At 41.1% G+C, this 23,380-nt stretch overlaps 1 protein-coding gene across 2 annotated transcripts in view; it reads right to left on the bottom strand.

The window, feature by feature from the left end:
- Positions 1–6,045: 6,045 nt before the first annotated feature.
- RAB10 (RAB10, member RAS oncogene family) overlaps positions 6,046–23,380 on the bottom strand; it is a 78,002-nt gene continuing 60,667 nt past the window's right edge. For both annotated transcript variants that reach the window (XM_047782480.1, XM_047782482.1), the window contains exons 3-6: positions 17,859–17,997; positions 12,191–12,280; positions 11,740–11,841; positions 6,046–8,520 (exon numbers count right to left, since the gene is read on the bottom strand). In XM_047782480.1, coding sequence (XP_047638436.1) covers positions 8,437–8,520; positions 11,740–11,841; positions 12,191–12,280; positions 17,859–17,997 — 415 coding nt within the window. In that variant the 3' untranslated portion in view covers positions 6,046–8,436. The remainder of the gene's footprint in view (positions 8,521–11,739; positions 11,842–12,190; positions 12,281–17,858; positions 17,998–23,380) is intronic.

Below are 23,380 nucleotides of genomic sequence, written 5' to 3' on the forward strand. Positions count from 1 at the left end.
CCTAAATACATTATGATTTAGTTTTGCCTGCTTTCCCCCCCCTTTCCTTTCTGTGTTTTGTTAATTTACAACCTCTCTCTGCCCTCTGAAATTTAATTATGGAAGAGACTGGATCAATTGTCCTGTCAAATTTACTAGTCTGGATTTTGTTGGTGGATCTAGTTTAATATACTCCTCTGTCTTCAGATTTCCTATCAATTGGTAGTTGGATCTAGCTAGATCAGAGGTTTAATCTGACTGTGGTCATTATATATATATATATATATATATATATATATATATATATATATATATATATATATAAAATTTTCCTGGTCAGAAGATACATCAATGTCTGGAATTCTCTATTTTGCTGGATCTCTTTGTGACGTTACTATCCATTCCTAGACCCATTAATTTGCCAGAGGTTGCAAAATAGGAAAATTCTGTCATTTTTTTCCTTGTTGAAATACTTCTCTATAGAGAAATTTCACCTCATTTACTATTGCTGGGGAGAAAAATCTTCTTTAACCTCTTAGATTTCATATTTGGGGGCTTGCAAATTAAACTGACAAAAGACAGATTAGTAAAAGAAAGGCAGATTTTTGGAGTTCTTTTCTGGTGCAACGGGTTAAGGATCCAGCATTGTCACTGCAGCGGCTTGGGTTGCTGCTGTGCCATGGGTTCAATCTCTGGTCCAGGAAATTTCATGTGACGCGGGCATAGCCAAAAAAAAAAAAAGTTAAAAAGTTAAAAAGAAAAGGTAGGAGTTCCGGTCGTGGCGCAGTGGTTGACGAATCCGACTGGGAGCCATAAGGTTGCGGGTTTGGTCCCTGCCCTTGCTCGGTGGGTTAATGATCCGGCGTTGCCGTGAGCTGTGGTGTAGGTTGCAGACGTGGCTCTGGCGTAGGCCAGTGGCTGCAGCTCCGATTGGACCCCTAGCCTGGGAACCTCCATATGCCACGGGAGCGGCCCAAGAAATAGCAAAAAGGCAAAAAGGCAAAAAAAAAGGTAACCTCACATATGAGGGGCCTAGAGTTTGAACTGGAAAAATGATCCCTATTCTAGGAATTTATTCTTCAACGATTTATTTCCTAGGTAATACTTAAGTGGCCTGTTAGGAGGAAAAACAGTGTAGCCTATGTTTGGGTTTTTTTGGGGGGCTGCGCCTGCAGCATGTGGAAGTTCCTGGGCTAGGGATCGAACGTGCACCAGAGCAGTGACCCAAGCCACTGATGTAACACACCAGATCCCTAACCCACTGTACCATGAGAATTCCTAGTTTGTGTAAAGGGGGATGAGGGAACAGCCGTGCTGGGTTCACAGTTGTGGACTGTGGACACCACACAGGAAGGCACACATAGCAGCCCTGTGTCCTACACTTTACTCTAGGTCTGTCTCCCTTGCCCCAGGAAGCTCACCTGGAGGAAGCACTGCTCAGTTAGTATCTTCTTCACAGAGATGTTTCACTCTGCAGCATCTGCCTTCGAAATCCTTGGGACCCAAATACTTTGGGTGACTGACAATGTGCAGCTTCAGAGGCTACAATGCAATAGTACTTGGGTGTCTCAGATAAGGCACAGGTGAAATGGCCTCTCCTTGGCCTTTTACCATTTTTAAAGCAGTATCAATCAACTCTGCTACCTACACATCTGGTGTCTAAAGCAAATGGACCATTTTCATTTAATCCGAAATACCTGCACTTCAAGCACTCACAATAGCTTAATCCTGGATCAACCACTCTCTAGCACCAGTCAAAAGACCAACTGAGAGAGTTCCCTGGTGAGGCAGTGGGTTAATCAGGCATTATCAATACTATGGTTCTGCTCACTCCTAAGGAGCAAGTTCAATCCCTGGCCTGGGAATTTCTGCATGCCACGGGTGCGGCCAAAATAGAAAAGATCAATTGAGTCCATTTCAGTCTAATAAGAATGGTTAGTTACTTTGTAAGAAGCAATAAACTGGAGTTCCCTGGTGGCTCAGCAGGTTAAGGATCTGGTGTTGTCATGCTATGACACAGGTTCGATTCCTGGCCCAGGAACTTCCAAATGCTATAGGCGTGCCCCCCTCCCCCCAAGAAGCAATAAACTGTCAACAGCAAGTCAAGTCATAAAGCTACAAACCTAGACTCTATTACTTAAGCTCCCTGTAGAAATGTCATCAACTTACGATACACTCTTGTTTTACTGAAATTAAAAAAAAAAATAGAAGCAAATCTATGCACTGGAGACATTTCACTTTGTAGTTCAATGACGATTAATGGTTTCTGAAATTTGGGCTAGACTCCCTTTCCTTTGCAACTATTTTTTTTTTTTGGTCTTTCTGCCTTTTCCAGGGCCGCTCTCACGGTATATGGAGATTCCCAGGCTAGGGGTCCAATCGGAGCTGTAACCACTGGCCTATACCAGAGCCACAGCAACGCGGGATCCGAGCCAAGTCTGCAACCTACACCACAGCTCACGGCAACGCCGGATGTTAACCCACTGAGCAAGGGCAGGGATCGAACCCGCCACTTTATGGTTCCCAGTCGGATTCGTTAACCACTGCGCCACCTCGGGAACCCTCCTTTGCAACTATTGTGCTTTCTTTGACTACATACAACAGGAAGACACCATTTCCTTTTATCTTGGTCCTGGAAATTTCAGACCTAAATTCAGTGTCCCGGCAAAACCCATTGACTTGGAGCACTTGGCCCTACCTGGCTTTTTTTTTTTTTTTTTTTTTTAGCTTTTTGCTATTTCTTGGGCTGCTCCCGCGGCATATGGAGGTTCCCAGGCTAGGGGTCAAATCAGAGCTGTAGCCACCGGCCTACGCCAGAGCCACAGCAACTCAGGATCCGAGCCGAGTCTGCAAACTACACCACAGCTCATGACAATGCCTGATCCTTAACCCACTGAGCAAGGCCAGGGATCGAACCCACAACCTCATGGTTCCTAGTTGGATTCGTTAACCACTGCACCACGATGGGAACTCCCCATTGGCTCTTGATCTCAGGAAGTCATACTGATCTCAAGGCCTCCTGGGAAGTTAGCATAAACTATATCTAGCTGCCCTTTTCCCCCATGAATTATTTCACTATTACTCATTGCTATTAATTTCACCATTAATAAGTAGCCAAAGTCCCCCTCAAAGGACATGGCCTTGGAAAGCCAGTTAAGAGAACTGTGAAAAACAACGGCATCATCTACTTCCAGCCAAAAGATGGCTTGAAATAGAAGAAAACAAAATTAACAAGGTGGTGAGGGTAATACAGGTTTGAAAAAAGGGGGGAAAAAATGTAGTAAATTAAGCTGTTTTCAAGTGATTGCTCTTCATCAGAGATAGCAAGGTTAGCTATTTAACTTAGTAAAGGAAGGCTTCATTGCGGCATTCCATCTTCCTGTTGGCTCTGGCACCTGGTTATTACCTCCATTATACTCAGTATAACCAGACCTTAGGACCTTATCCAGAGAAAATGTGATATGATGAAAGTGAAAGTAGAATGGCACTGGCATCAGGGCTGGTTCAAAAATCCAGCTCCAGGAGTTCCCGTTGTGGCTCAGCGGGTTAAGAATCCAACTAGTATCCATGAGGACATGGGTTCCACCCTGGCTTTGCTCAGTGAGTTAAAGGATCCGGTGTTGCTGCAAGCTGCAGTGCAGGTTGAAGACACGGCTCAGAATGCAGTGGTTGTGGTGTAGGTGGGCAGCTGCAGCTCTGATTTGATCCCTACCCTGGGAACTTCCATATGCCCAGGGTGTGGCCCTAAAAAGACCAAACCAAACCAAACCAAACCAAAAGGCAAAACAAAAACCCAATCCAACTCCAACTGGCTGTGCAACTTTAAGAAAATTACTTTGCCCATGGTATGTGGAAGTTCCTAGGCTAGGCATCAAACCCCCATCATGACAGTAACTAGAGCCACAGCTGTGACAATGCTGGATACTTAACTGGCTGAACCACCTGGGGAAATCTCTGTTACTTAATCTGAGTAATCCAAGACCGTTTTTTTGGGGGGTGGGGGGCATGCCCAAGCATGTGGAAGTTCCTGGGCCAGAGATTGAATCCCGCCACACCAGTGACCTAAACCCCAGCAGTGACAATGCAGGATCCTTATCTGCTAGGTCACTAGAGTATTGCCTGTTTCTTTTGTAAAAGGTGTTCTATTTCACCAGATTGCTGATAACGTCACCCAAAGAACCCAGAACAGTACTATAAGTACTTAGGTGGTTTCCTAGTAGGCAAGAAATATTCTTTGCAATTCACAGTCTCCTGTTCATTAACTCTGCCCTTTGTTATCATTTTCTGGGTCTTTTTCATATCTCAATTAATGCAGCAACTTCCTGTCTCTAGGACAGCTTCTCCTCTTCCAGCCCATCTAGACTTTTCTTCACTCAGGCCTCACCACTCTCCAGGTCTCACCAGGACTCTCCATCCTCTACCACACTGTCCAGTTGGACTTCCGGTTTCCCACACAGGCAAAGTTTGTTTTTAATTTGCTCACTGTCCCTTCTCACCCTCCATTTAGCCCTAGCCATTCAATCTACACATCTAAAAACCTATTCATGCCCCTGCCCCTCAAAGACCACCCCAACTATGCTCACCAACTGAACTAGCTCTTCTTATATATTCTTTACAGCACTTTATATTCTTTATAGAATTTAAAGCCTGGGTCACAACTTTTGGCTCCTCTATGTTTAGCTGATTATTGCTTCTGCTTCCTAATCTAGATTTTAAATATAAAGGGAGAAGCCATGGTTTGTTTTCCCACACCAATCTCAAAAGCAGAATAGGGAGTTCCTGTCGTGGCGCAGTGATTAACGAATCCGACTAGGAACCATGAGGTTGCGGGTGCGGTCCCTGCCCTTGCTCAGTGGGTTAACGATCCGGCGTTGCCGTGAGCTGTGGTGTGTAGGTTGCAGACATGGCTCGGATCCCGCGTTGCTGTGGCTCTGGCGTAGGCCGGTGGCTACAGCTCCGATTTGACCCCTAGCCTGGGAACCTCCATATGCCACGGGAGCGGCCCAAGAAATAGCAAAAAAAAAAAAAAAAAAAAAAGGCAGAATAACAGGCCCCACCGTAGATCCACAAAGTATATGTTGATGGAAGTATACAGGGAAGCATTAAAAATTAGGTTTCGAGATTTCATTGTGGCTGAGTGGTAATGAATCTGACTAGTATGCACGAGGACATGGGTTCAATCCCTGGCCTTGCTCAGTGGGTTAAGGATCTGACATTGCCGTGAGCTGTGGCGGAGGCCGCAGACGAGGCTTCAATCTGGCATTTGGCCCTTAGCCTGGGAACGTCCATGTGCTGTAGGTACCACCCTAAAAAGCCAAAAACCAAACAAAAAGCCCCTCCAGGTTTATTAGAACTGCAGTATTGGAATTCCCTGATGGCCTAGTGGTTAAGAATCTGGTGATATCATTGCTGTAGTGTGGGTTCGATCCCTGGCCTGGAAACTTCCCTAAATCTCGGTTGTGGCCCAAATAGAAACCCCTGCAGTATAAGAAAACCCCTATATATCCTTCCAGCAGAGGTAATTTTGCAAACAAATACTTACCTTATTTATTAATAAGTCCTTAATACAGGATCAAACATTTCTTGCACCAGCAATGCACATTAAAAGAGCCAAAGTTGTTGCTCATGGCTCACAAAAAAGAAGGAAACACTCCATTTGTCAGGTGAGAGGACAGTCACTGCTCCAGCAAGGATTCATCCGCCAGCAATGGCCGCCTTACCCAGTGTCTCACCCGGGTAAGGAGCTGAGCTCAGCTGCAGTTGGCCTTCGGGCATGTTCTATACTGTTAGCTGTGGAGTGACTGTGGTTGTGCTCTCTTTGACCCCAGGATGATTCTGCTTTTTAAAGGCAGTTTCTTCCAAAGACAGCTCTTGAAATTGCCTTCTCAGCTTTCCCTAGGTTGAAAAAAATTATTCCCCTTCTATTTCTGCCCCTTGAATATCCAGTATGCTATTCTGCACTATTTTCAGAAGGAATCCTTCATTTTAAACTCCGTAAACAAATGAAAACCAAGCCACACAGTTGGAAATCAAGTTTTGTTTTTATATGAACAGAAGTAGACCATCTAGAAATATTTCAGTTTATTTAAATTGTTAAGTAGAATATGAAACCGAATTTGTAGCTAGTACCAGAGAATGGACTTAACTGTTTGGTGTTTAATGAGAACAGCTTCTACACAGGATCCCAAGAGACTTACAGAAAAAGGGGCAAAGCCCTAATATTAAGCAAATAAAATTCATGTTTCAAACAGGTTATACAAAAATTGATTTTTACTCCATTTCCCTTTTTTTGATATTTAGAAAGTGCAGATTTAACAAAAGGTAGCCATATCCTTTCTATGTACAATGCCGATTATAATTACGCAAACAACAAAACTGTCAGTCTGTTACCCAAAAATCCCAGTGTTTAGCTCTCAAACCTTAAGTCACTGAATTGAATAAGGATTAAGGAGGGTTAAAAATAAAAAAGCTACTGCCACATTCCAGATACAGGAAAGCAACACATTAAAACTGATCTAACCAACAGCAGATTTAACCTAAAACGTTTTGCTGAGAAGCTTAACATCATTTGTTATTTTTAGTGGAAAATTAAGGATTATTTGGCAATGCTGCTTTTACTAGTAGTAAACAATGATAAAGTCAAGTGAGGGGGAAACCTAACAACAACAATAACCAGTGAGGCATATAAAATTGTTTTTAGGGCACTATCTGAAAAATTCATGGTTGTTCAGAGCAGATATGTCCCTATGTTGTTTCTGTGAGCCAGAGGGCATTAAAATGCTACCCACGATACAGAAAGACTTTTCAATGGAAGCTGCTGTCCTAAACTCAGCCTCTGCTAGAAATGAATCATGCTATTCACAATTATTTCAACAAAGGTATCATCTTAGGATGCTAGCAGCAGAGCAAACGTAACTTACCCTATCCTAATGATAAGCAATGAAGCAAAACTAGAGAAATGAAGTGAAAAAAGGACAGGATGAGAGAGAGCTAGAGTATCTTATCTTTACATGAAAAGCCTTTGTTGTCCTTTTCCCAAATCCATGGTAATACACGTTTTTCAAAGGGATGTGAAGATAGGACTTAAAATTAATAATAATCTAAAGTACTTCTAAATCTTAAGGTAAAGACAACTTAACACTGAAAAAGTGTTCTTCAAAGGCCAAATCTCAAGATATTTGGCAAACATGTTAATGAATTTCACTCCTCCTTCCCACCTTATTTAAACAACCTTTACCGGGCTACCAAACTGCTAGAGGAGTTGCCAAAATGGAGACTACTCAAATTTAGGTTAAGAGATTTATTCTAGGAAAGTGAATAGGCGATACACCTAATTAGAAAGACAAACCACAACACCCTCCAAACACTAGTGCATGCAATTAACTCTTCCATTTCATAAACTCAATGGAGAGACAGAAAGGAAACAAAAAAGGGAAGGAGAAGAGGAACATGAAGTCGAACAGCATATGAAGGAATCTGGGACAGAAGCATTAGGGGAGAGAGAAAATGAGGAGGGGACATAGTTAACTGACATTTGAGAGGAGGCAGTTAGAATTTATCTTTCAGTTTACTTAGCAAGTTAAATCAGTGCTTTATGTTAAACTTGACAAACCTACTAGTTTGACTCTTTCATTTTTAAATAACCCATACCACAGAGTGGTGGGGGAGAAGCAAATAAAGCAGCATGCAGGAAGAGACACAAGGAAGACGTGGCCAAGGAAAAGAACTGGTGGCAGGAATAGTTTTAAATATCAAGGCCACTGAAAATGAGACTCAGCAAACCAAAGCTATCATTTCTGCATTACCCTTTGTCCTCAATTAACTACTTTGAAAATTACAGCCAAGCAAACCACAAACATTTTAATGCTTTATGTTTCGATGATATGTCTCCTGCACATGCTTCCACCAAAACAGAAAGAGGAAAAACCAAAGAACTTCCTTTCCACATAAGGCACAGGACAAAATTAACCCCATTTACATATTCAAGGCAAAAAATGAGTGTTTTCCTGGCTTTTGTTTCTTTTGCTATCACATGTCTATAGATTATAGGGACTCAAGCACATTATCCATGACAGAAAATTCCACTGTTGTACAAAATAAAATTGTTAATTCTAACTTTTATTCTTATACAATTTGCAGAATAGAGTTGAAATGATTGCTATTGTTTTTAATGTTGATAAGAACTGGACTATAATACAACTGAAATGCAGTGGTGAGCTGAGCAAGTACATTTAAAAATGAACTCACAGACATGATTTTTCTATACATTTTTTTGTTTGAAGAAAATTATAAAGTCAGCAAGCAGTCACGGATGAAAGAACAAATAAAATAGGTGGATTGGAGTTAAGATGAGGAACAAAAATATCTATTTAGAGTTAAAAATGGACAGAGTGGTTTATTTTGCAGCAAGAAGAGAACACAGGGTGGTGGATGGCGACTGATGGAACAGGAGAGCGCTCAGCAGCATTTGCTCTTCCAGCCTGTCACGCCTCCTCCACTGCTGATATCTACGTTCTCACTGTTGGGCTCTTTTACAGGGGTCTGGAACAAACAAGGAAAGCAACCCATGAAAAAACACTGCCACGGATCAATCAAGATTCAACAGAAATACTCTCATAAAGGTTAGCTTACGTAACAAAATGCAATTACAGTCACAGGAGATAGGTTTTTTCCCCCATGCAAAGTAAAGAAATAGAAGCTTTGTTTTCGATCTTCATTTTCCCCCCTTTCTTCCCAGATGTGAAATGTCCAGAAGCCTCCTGGCTTCCCTCCGAAGAACTTTTTTTTTGTCTTTTTAACACCCACGGCATATGGAGGTTCCCAGGCTAGGGAATGAACAGGAGCTGTAGCCACTTGGCTACCCCATAGCCACAGCGAGGCCAGATCAGAGCCTCACCTGTGACCTACACACAGCTCACAGCAATGCAGGATCCTAAACCCACCAAGTGAGGCCAGGGATCAAACCTGGGTCCTCATGGATATTAGTCAGATTCGTTTCCGCTGAGCCACAATGGGAACTCCCCTCTGCAGAACTTCTGAAATCTTCTCTGCTCTAACTCTTGGTTAGAGAGGTATGTCATCTTCTACCCCTGACCCCAGGTACTCAGGGGTAGAAGTACTTAGTACTTAAAAAGTACATCAGCAAGCTTATGTGTAAAACCAATGTTGGATCATGTCTAACTTCAGAGAAGTAAAACAGCCCACTTTTGTTTAGTTTTACTTGTCTTTTGAGACTGTGGAGCTTGTATTACTGGAGCATTGCTTTAAAAAGTCAATATTAACTATGGTGTACTAACATTAAGTGGAGGAAACTGGGTGGGACAGAATGCAAAGCCGTATAATTCGTGTTAAAAATGGATAAGGGAAAAAAATAAAAATGAGAGACACCAAAATGTTAACAGAAGTAACCTTAGGTAACAGATTTATGAATGATTTTTTACTTTCCTCTTTGTACAATCCTGTATTTCCCCCAACATCCTAAGTATTACTTTTACAGTCAAAAGAATATACTATTTTCAGTGGACAGTCTATACTACACATATGAAAGCAGAATTTACTTTAGGGGTAGTGTACCTATGGTAAAGTGTATAAATCTTAACTGCACTTGAAAGATTTTCAGTATATGCTGTGAAACCACCAGGTCAAAATATAGAACATAATATGCCCCTAAAAAGCTCCCTCGTGTCCCTTTCCGGTCAGTACTACCCCTCCTAAAGGTAACTGATACTCTGATTTCTATCACCATAGATGAGCTTTTTTCTGTTCTTGTTCCTTCATATACATGGAACCATATTTTATGAATACTTTTGTTTCTGGCTTCTTTTTCCTTTAATCAGCCTATGCAATTTATCCTGTGTGATTTATCCTTGCTGCTGTGTGACAGCATTCATCATGAATGAAATTTTATAAGTTGGGATATAAGTAGAAACTTATTCTATACACTAACAACAAAAGATCAGAAAGAGAAATTAGGGAAACAATCGCATTTACCATCACATCAAAAAGAATAAAATACTTAGGAATAAACCTACATAAAGACATAAAAGACCTGGACTCTGAAAACTGTAAGATGATGATGAAAGAAATCAAAGATGACACAAATAGGTGGAAAGATACACCATGCTCTTGGATTGGAAGAATCAATATTATCAAAATGATTGTACTACCCAAGGCAATCTACAGATTCAATGCAATCCCTATCAAATTACCAAGAACATTCTTCACAGAACTCAAACAAAATATTTTAAAGTTTGTTTGGAAGCACAAAAGACCCAGAACAGCCAAAGCCATCCTGAGAAAGAAAAATGGAGCTGGAGGAATCAGGCTCCCTGACTTCAGATTATACTACAAAGATGCAGCCATCAAAACCATATGGTACTGGCACAAAGACAGAAATAGAGACCAGTGGAACAGGACAGAAAGCCCAGAATTAAACCCACACACCTACAGACAACTAATCTATGACAAAGGAGGCAACAATATACAATGGAGAAAAGACAGCCTCTTCAATAAGCGGTGCTGGGAAAACTGGACAGCCACATGCAAAAGAATGCAATTAGAACACTCCCTAACACCACACACAGAAATAATCTCAAAATGGACTCAAGACCTAGATATAAGACCAGACACTATCAAACTCTTAGAGGAAAACACAGGCCAAACACTCTCTGACATAAACCACAGCAACATCTTCCCAGATCCACCTCTTAGAGTCATGACAATAAAAACAAAAATAAACAAATGGGACTTAAGCAAACTTCAAAGTTTCTGCACAGCAAAGGAAACCCTAAACAACACAAAAAGACAACCCACAGAATGGGAGAAAATACTTGCAAATGAAGTGACTGACAAGGGATTCATCTCCAAAATTTATCAACACCTTCTGCAGCTCAATACCAAAAAAACCCAAACGAACCCATCAAAAAATGGGCAGAAGATCTAAACAGACAGTTCTCCAAAGAAGACACACAGATGCCCAAAAAACACAAGAGAAGATGTTCAACATCACTCATCATTAGAGAAATGCAAATCAAAACCCGTATGAGGTACCACCTTACACCAGCCAGAATGGCCATCATCCAAAAGCCTACAAACAGTAAGTGCTGGAAAGGGTGTGGAGAAAAAGGAACCCTGATACACTGTTGGTGGGATTGTAAATTGGTGCAACCACTGTGGAAAACAGTATGGAGAGTCCCCAGAAAACTAAAAATAGAATTACCATTTGATCCAGCAATCCCACTCCTGGGCATCTACCCAGAGAAAACTATGATTCGAAAAGACACATGTACTCCAATGTTCACTGCAAGCCAAGACATGCAAACAACCTAAATGTCCATCCACAGAGGAGTGGATAAAGAAGATGTGGTACATATACACAATGGGATATTACTCAGCCACTACAAGGAAAGAAATAACAGCATTTTTAGCAACATGGATGGGCCTTGGAATTATCATGCTAAGTGAAGTTAGTCAGTGAGACACCAACATTGTACGCTATCACTTACATGTGGAATCTAAAAAAAGGACACAATGAACAGACACTGACTCACAGACTTTGAAAAACTTATGGTTTCCAAATGAGACAGGTTGGGGGTGAGGGGATATGCTGGAGGTTTGGGATGGAAAGGCTGTAAAACTGGGTTGTGATGATCGTTGTACAACTATAAATGTAATAAAATTCATTAAAAAAAAAGTTCAAAGATGTTCAACTGTGACACAAGCACTTTAGTGTAAAAAAAAAAAAGAAAAAAGGAAACTTACCTTTCGAAGGATATCTTCAGCTAATGTGAGAAACGCCTTTTCAATGTTTATATTTGCTTTTGCACTAGTCTCAAAAAATCTAATACCATGCTCTCTTGCAATCTGAAACAGAAGCAAAATATCATCATAAAATTATCAAGCATATGTTGCCAACTGATGACTTTTACATCCTAAAGGAAATAATAATATTATTCTAAAGATAGCGGTCTCAACCAGGTTATCTAAAACCAACAGGTTATTCCATTGGGTCAAGACCCAAATAGTCAAGGTCCTTCAAAAAAATAAATAAACAAAAAATTCAAACAATAAGCTATCATTTCCAACATCATTTTTAAAAAGGATGTAAACAGCTCAAGTGCACTCCATTACCACTACTTGTAAAAAACATTCAAATGCAACACCATCTTTACAGAGAAAGGGCAGCATATTAGTTTCATTCAGAGCTTTTTACCTGTTCTCCTTTTCCTTTAGGAACAACTCTTTTATCATCCATATCACACTTGTTTCCTAGTAACATTCTTTCCACATCTTCGTTGGCATGCTAAAATAAAACAAAAATTTAATTTATACACTACCATGAATTATGACTTAATAAAAATGACTCTATTTTTCTCAATTTATGGTGTCATTCCTACGATCTGAAAGTTTTAAAGAAGTCATCCTGAAACAACATGCTAAAGCTAAAAGCCTACATAAGTTCTTTTTTTGGGGGGTGTGGGGGGGAATGCCCATGGCATGCATAAGTTCTAGAGCCAGTCATCAAACCCTCACCATAGCAGGGACCCTAGCAACAGCAGTGATGATTGATAATGCCAGATCCTTAAAACACTGTGCCACCAGGGAACTCCACAAATTCTTAAATTACCTAGAAATATAAATATAATTCCTAAGATATATCGAATTTTATTTTCCCCCTATAGGAGGCTGGCTAGTTTCTAAATACAATCTCAAGAAGAGAGGATTTACACAAGAGGCCTGAAATTACAATTTTTATTTACATATAATCTATATCAGAGCTGGATCATGATTTTAGATAATGTAAGAAGCCTTAGTTTAAAATTCTTTTTTTTTTTTTTTTTGGTGGAGGGTCTTTTTAGGGCCACACTTGCGGCATATGGAGGTTCCCAGGCCAGGGGGTGAATTGGAGCTGTAGCCACTGGTCTACACCACAGCCACAGTAACACCAGATCTGAGGTGCGTCTGCAACCTACATCACAGCTCATGGCAATGTTGGATCCTTAACTAACTGAGTGAGGCCAGGGACTGAACCCGCATCTTCATGGTTCCTAGTCAGGTTTGTTAACCAGTGAGCCACCAAGGGAACTCGTGGGAAATGTTTTATATTAGATTTGGCAATGATTTCTCAGATGGCAAAAGCACAGGCAACAAAAGAAAAAAATAAATTCATTAAAATTAAAACCTTTTGTGTGTGTGCAAGAGACACGGGCCTAATCTCCAAAATACACAAACAACTCACACAACAACAAAAAAACAAATAACCCAATCAAAAAATGGGCAAAGACCTAAATAGACATTTCTTCAAAGAAGACATATGGTTAGCCAGCAGACACACAAAAAAATACTCAACATCACTAATTATTAGATAAATACAAATCAAAACTACAATGAGATACCATCTCACACTAGTCAGAAAGGCCATCACTAACAAGTCAATAAATAACAAATGCTGGAGATGGTGTGGAGTAAAGGAACCCTCCCACACTCTGGGTGGGAATGTAAAGTGGTACAATCACTATGGAAGTTCCTCAGAACACTAAATACAAAACTACCATATGATTCAGCAATCCCACAAATGGGCGTATATCCAAATAAAACATTCATTCAAAAGATACATGCACCCATATGTTCATCACTGCCCTAATCACAATAGCCAAGGCATGGAAACAACCTAAACGTCCGTCAACAGATGAATGGATTAAGATATGGTACATATATACAATGGAATAGTACTCAGCCATAAAAATGGACAAAATAATGCCATCTGCAGCAACATGGATGCAACTAGAGATTCTCCTATAAGCGAAGTAAGTCAAAAAGAGAAAGACAAATACCATATGATATCATATGTGGAATCTAAAATACAGCACAAATGATCTTGTCTATACGGTATAGAGACAGATCAAGGCCATGGAGAACAGACTTGCAGCCGGCAGAAGGAGGGAGGAAGTAGGATGGATGGGGGGTTTGGGGTTGGTGGATATAAACAATTATATTTGGAATGGATGGGCAATGGGGTCCTACTGTACATCACAGGGAACTGTGTATGAGTGGGTCACTTTGCTGTTCAACAGAAACATTTTTGAAAAATTAAAAACTTCTGTGTGTCAAAGGTCACTATCAACAGAATGAAAGGGCAACCCATAAGATGGGAAAAATATCTGCCTATCATCTATCTTTGGCCCAACGTACCCTTCTTTGAATATCCCTACAGCCAATATAGTTATGCTCTCTGGACACCAAAAGTAACTTATGAGACTTGACTTGCCTTAAATATTGAATCTATCATACTCTTTCCACCAGCCCCATCCTTATCTGGATAACTTATACTCATCTCCTCAGGTCTCAGCTTAAATGTCACCACTGCCCATTTCAAGGCTGTTGTTTGGCTATTGTGGATTCCTTGAATTTCCATATGAATTTTAGCATCAGTCTCTCAACCCCTACCCTCTACCCAAAAGTGGCAGCTGAGATTTTGATACGGATGTCACTGAATCTGCAGAACACTTGGGGTAGTACTGCTGTTTCAACAATGTGAAGTTTTCTAAGTCATGGGATGTCTTTCCAGTATTCAGATCTTCTTCAATTTCTTTTACCAACATTTTAAGGTTTTCAAAGTGTATTAAGTCTTACACTTCTTCGGTTAAAATTTTCATTTTTTGGATGCTATTATAAATGAAACTATATTCTTATTCTTGGATTATTCACTGCTATAGAAACATAATGATTTTTGTATATTAATCTGTAACCTTACTGAACTTGTTCATTAGTTTTTAGGTTTATTTTTTGCCAGATGGGTATAGATTCCTCAGGAATTATATACAAGATCCCATCATTTACAAATAACAGTTTTACTTTCCAATCCAGATGCCCTTTTTTGCCCTGTATCTAAATGCCCTGGCTAGGAGTTCCCGTCGTGGTGCAGTGGTTAAGGAATCTGACTAGGAACCATGAGGTTGCTCAGTGGGTTAAGGATCTGGTGTTGCTGTGAGCTGTGGTGTAGGTTGCAGACGCAGCTCGGATTCCGCGTTGCTGTGGCTCTGGCGTAGGCTGGCGGCTACAGCTCAGATTCGACCCCTAGCCTAGGAACCTCCATGTGCCGCGGGAGTGGCCCTAGAAAAGGCAAAAAGACAAAAAATAAATAAATAAATGAACGAATGAATGAATGCCCTGGCTAGAACCTCCAGTACAAGGTTAAATAATAGTAACCAGAGCCGGCATCCTGACTGAAGGGGGCAGATATGTTGTTGTCTCTGTGGGATTTTCAGAGACGTCTTTTAGATTTTGTCAAATGGGTTTATGTCTGCTGACATGATCACATGGTTTCTGTCTTTTACTAATGTAGTATATTATATTGATTGATATCACATGCTGCATTCTTAGATTTTCTAAGACACGGCTAAGTTTTATGTATCTTAGTTCTCATGCTGGGAAACTTAAGCCATCCAGCCTACTGAGTTAAATATATAAGCCTGTGGTATAGTAAAAAAACATATTCTTGGTTTTTGTCCCCATTCCTGGCGCAATGCTAGTAACTTCCTGAGTGACAGGAATGTCTTTTATTATTCATTACAAGCCCCAAATTTATGCTAGTAAAAGACTCCTGGGTAACAAAAACAAAAAAACAAACAAAAAGGAGTTCCTGTCGTGGCTCAGTGGTTAATGAATCCGACTAGGAACCATGAGGTTGCGGGTTCGATCCCTAGCCTTGCTCAGTGGGTTAAGGATCTGGCATTGCCATGAGCTGTGGTGTAGGTCACAGACACGGATCGAATCTGGCATTGCTGTGGCTATGGCGTAGGCCAGTGGCTACAGCTCCAATTAGACCCCTGACCTGGGAACCTCCATATGCTGCGGGAGCGGCCCTAGAAAGGCAAAAAGACACAAAAACAAACAAACAAACAAACTTGGAAACAATGAGGTTAGGGTATCTTCCAGGTTAGTGAATATATCAAGTGCCAAGAGGGTGGTGACATGTCCAGAGATAGCCTGGAAGTTCTGCATTTTCCAACTCCTGTCCATTGTCTATGCATTTCTTCTATGCATTTAACTATCCAGAACTGTATCCTTTATAATAAAATCCTAAGTACACTGCTTTCCTGAGTTCTACGAGTCATTCTAGCAAACTACTAAATCCAAAAATGGGTCATGGGAACCCCCAAATTTTTAGACAAGTCAGAGAGAGGTGCAGGTAGCCTGGGAACCCAGAACTTACATTTGAAGGAAGGACAGTCTTATGGGACTGAGCCCTTAAACCTGTGGAGTCGGACACTAAGACTGGGTAGTTAGTGTCAGAACAGGATTGAATTACAAGACATCCAGCTGATGTCACAGAATTGGAAAACTGATTGTTGCTGGAACACTGCATAGTCTCTCTATAGAAACTGCTCATTACACGTACTACATAAAGACTAAGGAAATTAAAAACTGGAGGATATTTTTGTTTTAAAATCTGTGTGTCATTAACTGATTAATATTGGCTTAAGACTTGGTTTCCAGCCAAAATTTGCTTTAATGAGTTAGTCTTTTAAAAAAAAGGTTCCCACTGTGGTGGAGTGGGTTAAGGTTCAGACACTGACTCTGTAGCAGCTCGGGTCACCACTGAGGCACAGAGCAGTGTGTTAAGGATCCAGTGTTGCTGTAGCCGTGACATATGTCCCAGCTGTGGCTCGGATTCAATCCCTGGCCCAGGAACTTCTATATGCTGTGGGTGTGGCTAAAAAAGGGAAAAAAGGGGAGTTCCCGTCGTGGCTCAGTGGTTAAGAATCCGACTAGGAACCATGAGGTTGCAGGTTCGACCCCTGACCTTGCTCAGTGGGTTAAGGATCTGGCATTGCCGTGAGCTGTGGAGTAGGTTGCAGACGCAGCTCGGATCCCATGTTGCTGTGGCCCGGGTGTAGGCTGGCAGCTACAGCTCCAATTAGACCCCTAGCCTGGGAACCTCCATGTGCCGCGGGAGCAGCCCAAGAAATGGCAAAAAGACAAAAAAAAAAAAAAGGAAAAAAGGATTAGTCTAAAAAGAAGAGTTACTCTTAATAAAATTCAAAGCATAGGAGGCAGCAGTAAGACATGAAAAATAATTTCCAACAAGAAGCTATTTATACTGTAGCACAGAAACAGACATGCTTTGACACACAACTTTATAAAAAGTGACATCTTCACATGCAATGACATGGCACTATTTTTTGAGTTAGGTTTTTACCATATTATACTCTGTATCTTTCAAAATGTCTAGAAGTAATGTGACATTTCCATAACTTAACAAAAAATTACTATTGAAAATGTAATTCATTCATTAAATAAAAACTCATCAAGAAAGAATTTACTTAGGAGTTCCTTTTGCGGCTCAGCGGAAACTAATCTGACTAGCATCCATGAGGATGCAGGTCTGATCCCTGGCCTTGCTCAGTGGGTTAAGGATCCACCATTGCCATTAGCTGTGGTGTAGGTCACAGATGTGGTTCGGATCCCAGGTTGCTGTGGCTGTGGTGTAGGCCGGCGGCTGCAGCTCTGATTATACCCTTAGCCTGGGAACCTCCATATGCCTTGGGTGCAGCCCTAAAAAGACAAAAACAAAACAAAAAGAGAAAGAGAGAGAGAGAATTCACGTAGGTGTGTAAAGCCATTGGTGGCTTCTATTCACAGCCGTCTTTTAAGATGGCTATATAGTTTTTGGATAATTTGGTAGGTGATTACCTTGGATGTGGTTTAAGAGCTGCTCAAAATTTTAAGAAAAGGGTAGGCAAAAAATAGCAATACCCTGAAGAGGTGGAAATACTCAATATGCTATATCCTAAAGAGCAATTACAATACTTATTCTATTCTAATTAACCAAGGACACAAATGCATTATGTAAGATTTATGCAATTTCTAGGTCTTACCTCATCTATGTTTCTAAGCCATTTGCTGATGTTTTCAAAACTTTTACCATTGGTGATGTCATATACTAGCATGATACCCATTGCTCCTCTGTAGTAGGAGGTTGTGATCGTGTGAAATCGTTCCTGGCCTGCTGTGTCCCTGAAATAAACAGCCAAAAATTCGTACTGAGCATTTTAATATTACTATATTAAAGGGAAAAACAGTAAAATAATTTGGGAAAATAGAGACTAAAACCCACCACATGACACAAAGCAAAACGGAACCACCATTCACTTAATTGTTAAATTGCAAACAATTGTTTATTCATAAACATATATATGTATAAACTTTTTAGCCTAAGGAAATTAACAACATGATACTGGATGAAAATCTGAAAGGGAAAACAGTATAAACTGACATATAAAACTTTTGAAATTCCATTTAATTAGTGATCTAGTTCCACAATGTAATACAGAAGCATGTGGAATTCAGGACTGTATCATAGTATAACCACATTTATCTATAGAATCATTCACCAAAAAAGTCATAAAGATAACTTCATTTATAAATAATAAGATAGGAGTTCCCGTCGTGGCGCAGTGGTTAACGAATCCGACTAGGAACCATGAGGTTGCGGGTTCCGTCCCTGCCCTTGCTCAGTGGGTTAACGATCCGACGTTGCCGTAAGCTGTGGTGTAGGTTGCAGACGCGGATCGGATCCCGCGTTGCTGTGGCTCTGGCGTAGGCCGGTGGCTACAGCTCCGATTCAACCCCTAGCCTGGGAACCTCCATATGCCGCGGGAGCGGCCCAAAGAAATAGCAAAAAGACAAAATAAATAAATAAATAAATAAATAAATAAATAAATAAATAAATAAATAATAAGATAGAAATACGTAAATAGTAGTATTTTTCAATGTCTTCAAGCTAAAGATTTAAGATACATATATTGCTTCTGTAATTTTTCCCTCCTTTGCATCAGCAATTTCTTTTCTTCACTTTATCTGTTTTAACAGCCACACCTGAGGGTTAGAGAAGTGCCCAGGCCAAGGATTAAATCTGAGCTGTACCTCTGAACTACACTGCAGGTGCGACAACACCAGATCCTTAACCCATGTGCCAGACCGGGGATCAAACCTGCACCTCCATGGCAAACTGAGTGGCTGCGGTTGGATTCTTAATCCACTGTTCCCCAGCAGGAACTCCTGTTTATCAATATGATTAGCACATATACATGTTTTAGTTCCCTTCCGTCTTTTTTCTTTTTTGGCCACCCCTTGGCATGTGGAGTTCCCAAGCCAGGGATCAGATCCAACTCAGGGTTGTGACCTAAGCCACATCTGTGGCAATGCTGGATCCTTAACCCACTGTGCCTGGCTGTGGACTGAACCTGCGTCTCAATGCTCCCAGGACGCCGCCAATCCCACAGCAGACACTTCTAGTCTCCCCTATTTAAAAAAAGCGAAAGTCAAACAAAAAAAGTCCCACTCTCAAGCCCAAATCCTTCCAACTACCACTGCATTTCTCTCTTCCCCTTCCCAGTAAATTTTTTTTTTTTTCACAATTTTTCAAAGAAAAAAAAAATAACTGGAGTTCCCGTTGTGGCTCAGCAGGTTAAGAAACTGACTAGTATCCATGAGAATTTGGGTTTAATCATTGGTCTCGCTCAGAGGGTTAAGGATCTGGCATTGCCAAAAGCTGCGCTGTAGGTTGCAGGTGTGGCTTGGATCTGGTGTTGCTGTGGCTGTGGTATAAGCCAGCAGCTGAGGCTCTGCCCTGGGAACTTCCATATGCTGCAGGTGCAGCCCTAAAAAGAAAAAAAAAATTAATTAACAATAAAATAAAATTAACTATACAAGTTCTCTTGTAGAGCAATGGGTTAAGATCTGACATTGTCACTGCGGTGGCTTGGGTTGCTGATGTGGCACAGGTTCAAATCCTGGCCTGGGAACTTCCACATGCCATGAGTGTGGGGGAAAAAAACTAACTATAGCCTGACAGGAAATTTCAAAAACAGTACATAGAAATCCTTCACCCAGCTTTCCCAACAGTAACATCTTACATCACAGTATAAAGGCAAAACCAGAAAAGTGACATTGGTACAATCCATAGCCCTCATTTAGAGTTCACTTCTTTTACATGTACTTATACACATGCACACATGTATAGTTCTCTGCAATTTTATCACATGTATAGATTTGTATAGTCACAAACAAGGCAGAAAACAAAATGTTTCATCACTTCTCCACCACCTATAGTCCCTAGACCCTGCTGGCTAATAATGTTTTCCACTTCCATAATTTTGCCATTTCCAGAATTTTATACAAATGGAATCATGCATAATGCAATCTTTTGAAATGGTCATTTTCACTTTTTCCAGCATAATGCCCTTGAAATCTATTCAAGTTGTTGCACATAACACTAGTCTGTTTCATTTTATTGCCAAGTAGTATTCTATGGTATGAAGGTATCACATTTTTTTAATCACTCACCCAAGGAAAAGACATATGGGTTGTTTCCAGTTTGGGGCTATCATAAAGTTGTTATGAGGAGTTCCCATCATGGCTCAGTGATTAACAAATCCGACTAGGAACCATGAGGTTGCAGGTTCGATCCCTGGCCTCACTCAGTGGGTTAAGGATCCAGCGCTGCCGTGAGCTGTGGTGTAGACAGCTTGGATCTGATGTTGCTGTGGCTCTGGTGTAGGCTGGAGGCTACAACTCCGATTAGACCCCTAGCCTGGGAACCTCCATATGCTTCAGGTGCAGCCCTAAAAAGGCAAAAAGACAAAACAAATAAAGTTTCTATGTATACTCATGCACAAGTTACTGTATATACAGACATTTTCATTTCTTTGGGATAAACACCCAGGAATATCATTGCTAAGTTATATATGTTTAACTTTATAAGAAACTGTCGAACTTTTCTAGAGTGGCTATACTACTTTCCATTCCCACTAGCAGTGTGTAAGAGATATAGTTTCTTTGCATCATCATCAGCATTTGGTGTTCTCAGTATATTTTATTTTAGTTGTTCTCTAATAGGTCATGTAGTGATTATCTCATCCTTTTAAGTTGTATTTCTCCATGGCTAATGATGAACATTTTTCAGGTAATTATTTGTCATCCATATATCCTGTATGGCGAAATGTCTATTCATGTCTCTTGCCTATTTTCTAATTGGATAGTTTGACTTTTTATTTTTTATTTATTTTTTTAAATTTTTTTTTGTCTTTTTTTTTTGCCATTTCTTGGGCCACTCCCGAGGCACATGGAGGCTAGGTCGAACTGGAGCTGTAGCCGCCAGCCTACACCAGAGCCACAGCAACGCGGGATCCGAGCCGCGTCTGTGACCTATACCACAGCTCAGGGCAACGCCGGATCCTTAACCCACTGAGCAAGGGCGGGGACCGAACCCGCAACCTCATGGTTCCTAGTCGGATTCGTTAACCACTGCGCCACTACGGGAACTCCTAGTTTGCCTTTTTAAAGTATTAGTGTTGAGAGTTCCTTTTACATACAAGTCTTATGTCAGGTATGTGGTTTAGAAATATTTTCTCTAAGTCTGTAGAATTTAACTAGTTTTTTTTCATTCTTTTTGACAGGTTTTTTTTTTTTTTTTTTTTTTTGGCTGCACGTGAGACATGTGGAAGTTCCTGGGCCAGGGACTGAACCTGCACCACAGCAGCAACCCAGGCCACTGCGGACAACGCCATATCCTTAACTCAATGCGCCAAAAGAGAACTCCCTGACAGGGCCTTTGTAGAGCAAAAATGTTCAAATTTTGTTGAAGTCCAATTTACTGATTTTTTAACTTTTATGGGTTGTGGTTTAATGTTACGGCTACTCTTCATCTAATCTTAGACTCCAAAGATTTTCTCCACTGTTTTTTCCTCAAAATCTTATGGTTTTACTTTTTTATTTTTGTCTTTTTAGAGCTGCATCCACGGCATATGGAGGTTCCCAGGCTAGGGGTCTAATCAGAGCTGTTGCTGCCCGCCTACGCCAGAGCCACAGCAACACGGGATCTGAACCACGACTGTGACCTATACCACAGCTCACGGCAACACCGGATCCTTAACCCACTGAGCAAGGCCAGGGACCAAACCCCCAACCCTCATGGTTCCTAGTCCGATTCGTTTCTGCTACACCACGACCCGGGAACTCCCTGCATTTTATATTTAAATTCATGATACAGGTTGAATTAATTTCGGTGCTATGTGAATTCTAAGTAGAGTTTCATCTTTTTGCTCATGGATGCCCAATTGCTCTAGCACTGTTTATTGAAAATGTAAAGGAAACAGCCTTTCTTCATTGAATTGCTTTTACACCTTTGGCAAAAAACAGGAGGCCATGGTTCAATCTATTTCTGGCTTTTTTATGACCTGTGTATCTATGCCTCCCTCAATACTACACTACCTTGACTACTGTAGCTAAATAAAATCTTAAAATCAGTAGACTGATTCCTCTCACTTATTTTTCTGTCAGAGTTGTCTTAGCTATTTCAGCCTTTTCATATACATTTTAGAACAAGCTTGGCTACCCCTACTGGAAAAGCCAAATCTTCCTGGCAATCTTTTTTTTTTTTTTTTTTGTCCTATTAGGGCCACACCCACGGCATATGGAGGTTCCCAGGCTAGGGGTTGAATCAGAGCTGCAGCTGCCAGCCTATGCCACAGCAACAGCAACTCAGGATCCGAGCTGCATCTACGACCTACACCACAGCTCATGGCAATGCCAGATCCTTAATCCACTGAGCAAGGCCAGGGACCGAACCCACAACCTCATGGTTTTTAGTTGGATTTGTTTCCGCTGTACCACAATGGGAACTCCTGACCACTTTCTCTTAAAATTTTTTATTCTGGAGTTCCCAGGTGGCACAGCAGGTTAAGAATCTGGCATTGTCATTGCTGTGGCTCAGGGTTGCAGCTGTGGCTATGGTTTGGATCCCCAGCCTTGGAGCTTCCATATGCCTGGACCACAGCCAATAAACTAACAAACAGAAAAAAGAAAGATTTCATTCTTATGATTTTTTAGATATAATGTTTCTGCTCATTCTCAGTTTATTTTGTTTGTTTTTGTCTTTTTAGGGCCTCGCTGGCAGCATATGGAGGTTCCCAGACTAGGGGTCGAATCAGAGCTACAGCTGCTGGCCTATGCCCACAGCCACAGCAAGAGCAGATCCAAGCCACATCTGTGACCTACACCACAGCTCACCGCTACGTGGGATCCTTAACCCACTGAGCAGGCCAGGGATTGAACCCACATCCTCATAGATGCTAGTTGGGTTGATTACTTCTGAGCTACAACGGCAATTCCCATTCTCAGTATCTTTTGCTGGCATTCTAACATTTAAAGATTTAAGAACTGACATTCTCTACACAGTAGCCAGAGTGATCTTTTTTTTTTTTTGTCTTTGTTGTTGTTGTTGTTGTTGCTACTTCTTGGGCCGCTCCCGCGGCATATGGAGGTTTCCAGGCTAGGGGTTGAATCGGAGCTGTGGCCACCGGCCTACACCAGAGCCACAGCAACGCGGGATCCGATC

This window comes from Phacochoerus africanus, chromosome 5 (assembly GCF_016906955.1).
Source record: "Phacochoerus africanus isolate WHEZ1 chromosome 5, ROS_Pafr_v1, whole genome shotgun sequence".
NCBI classification, from domain to species: Eukaryota; Metazoa; Chordata; class Mammalia; order Artiodactyla; family Suidae; genus Phacochoerus; species Phacochoerus africanus.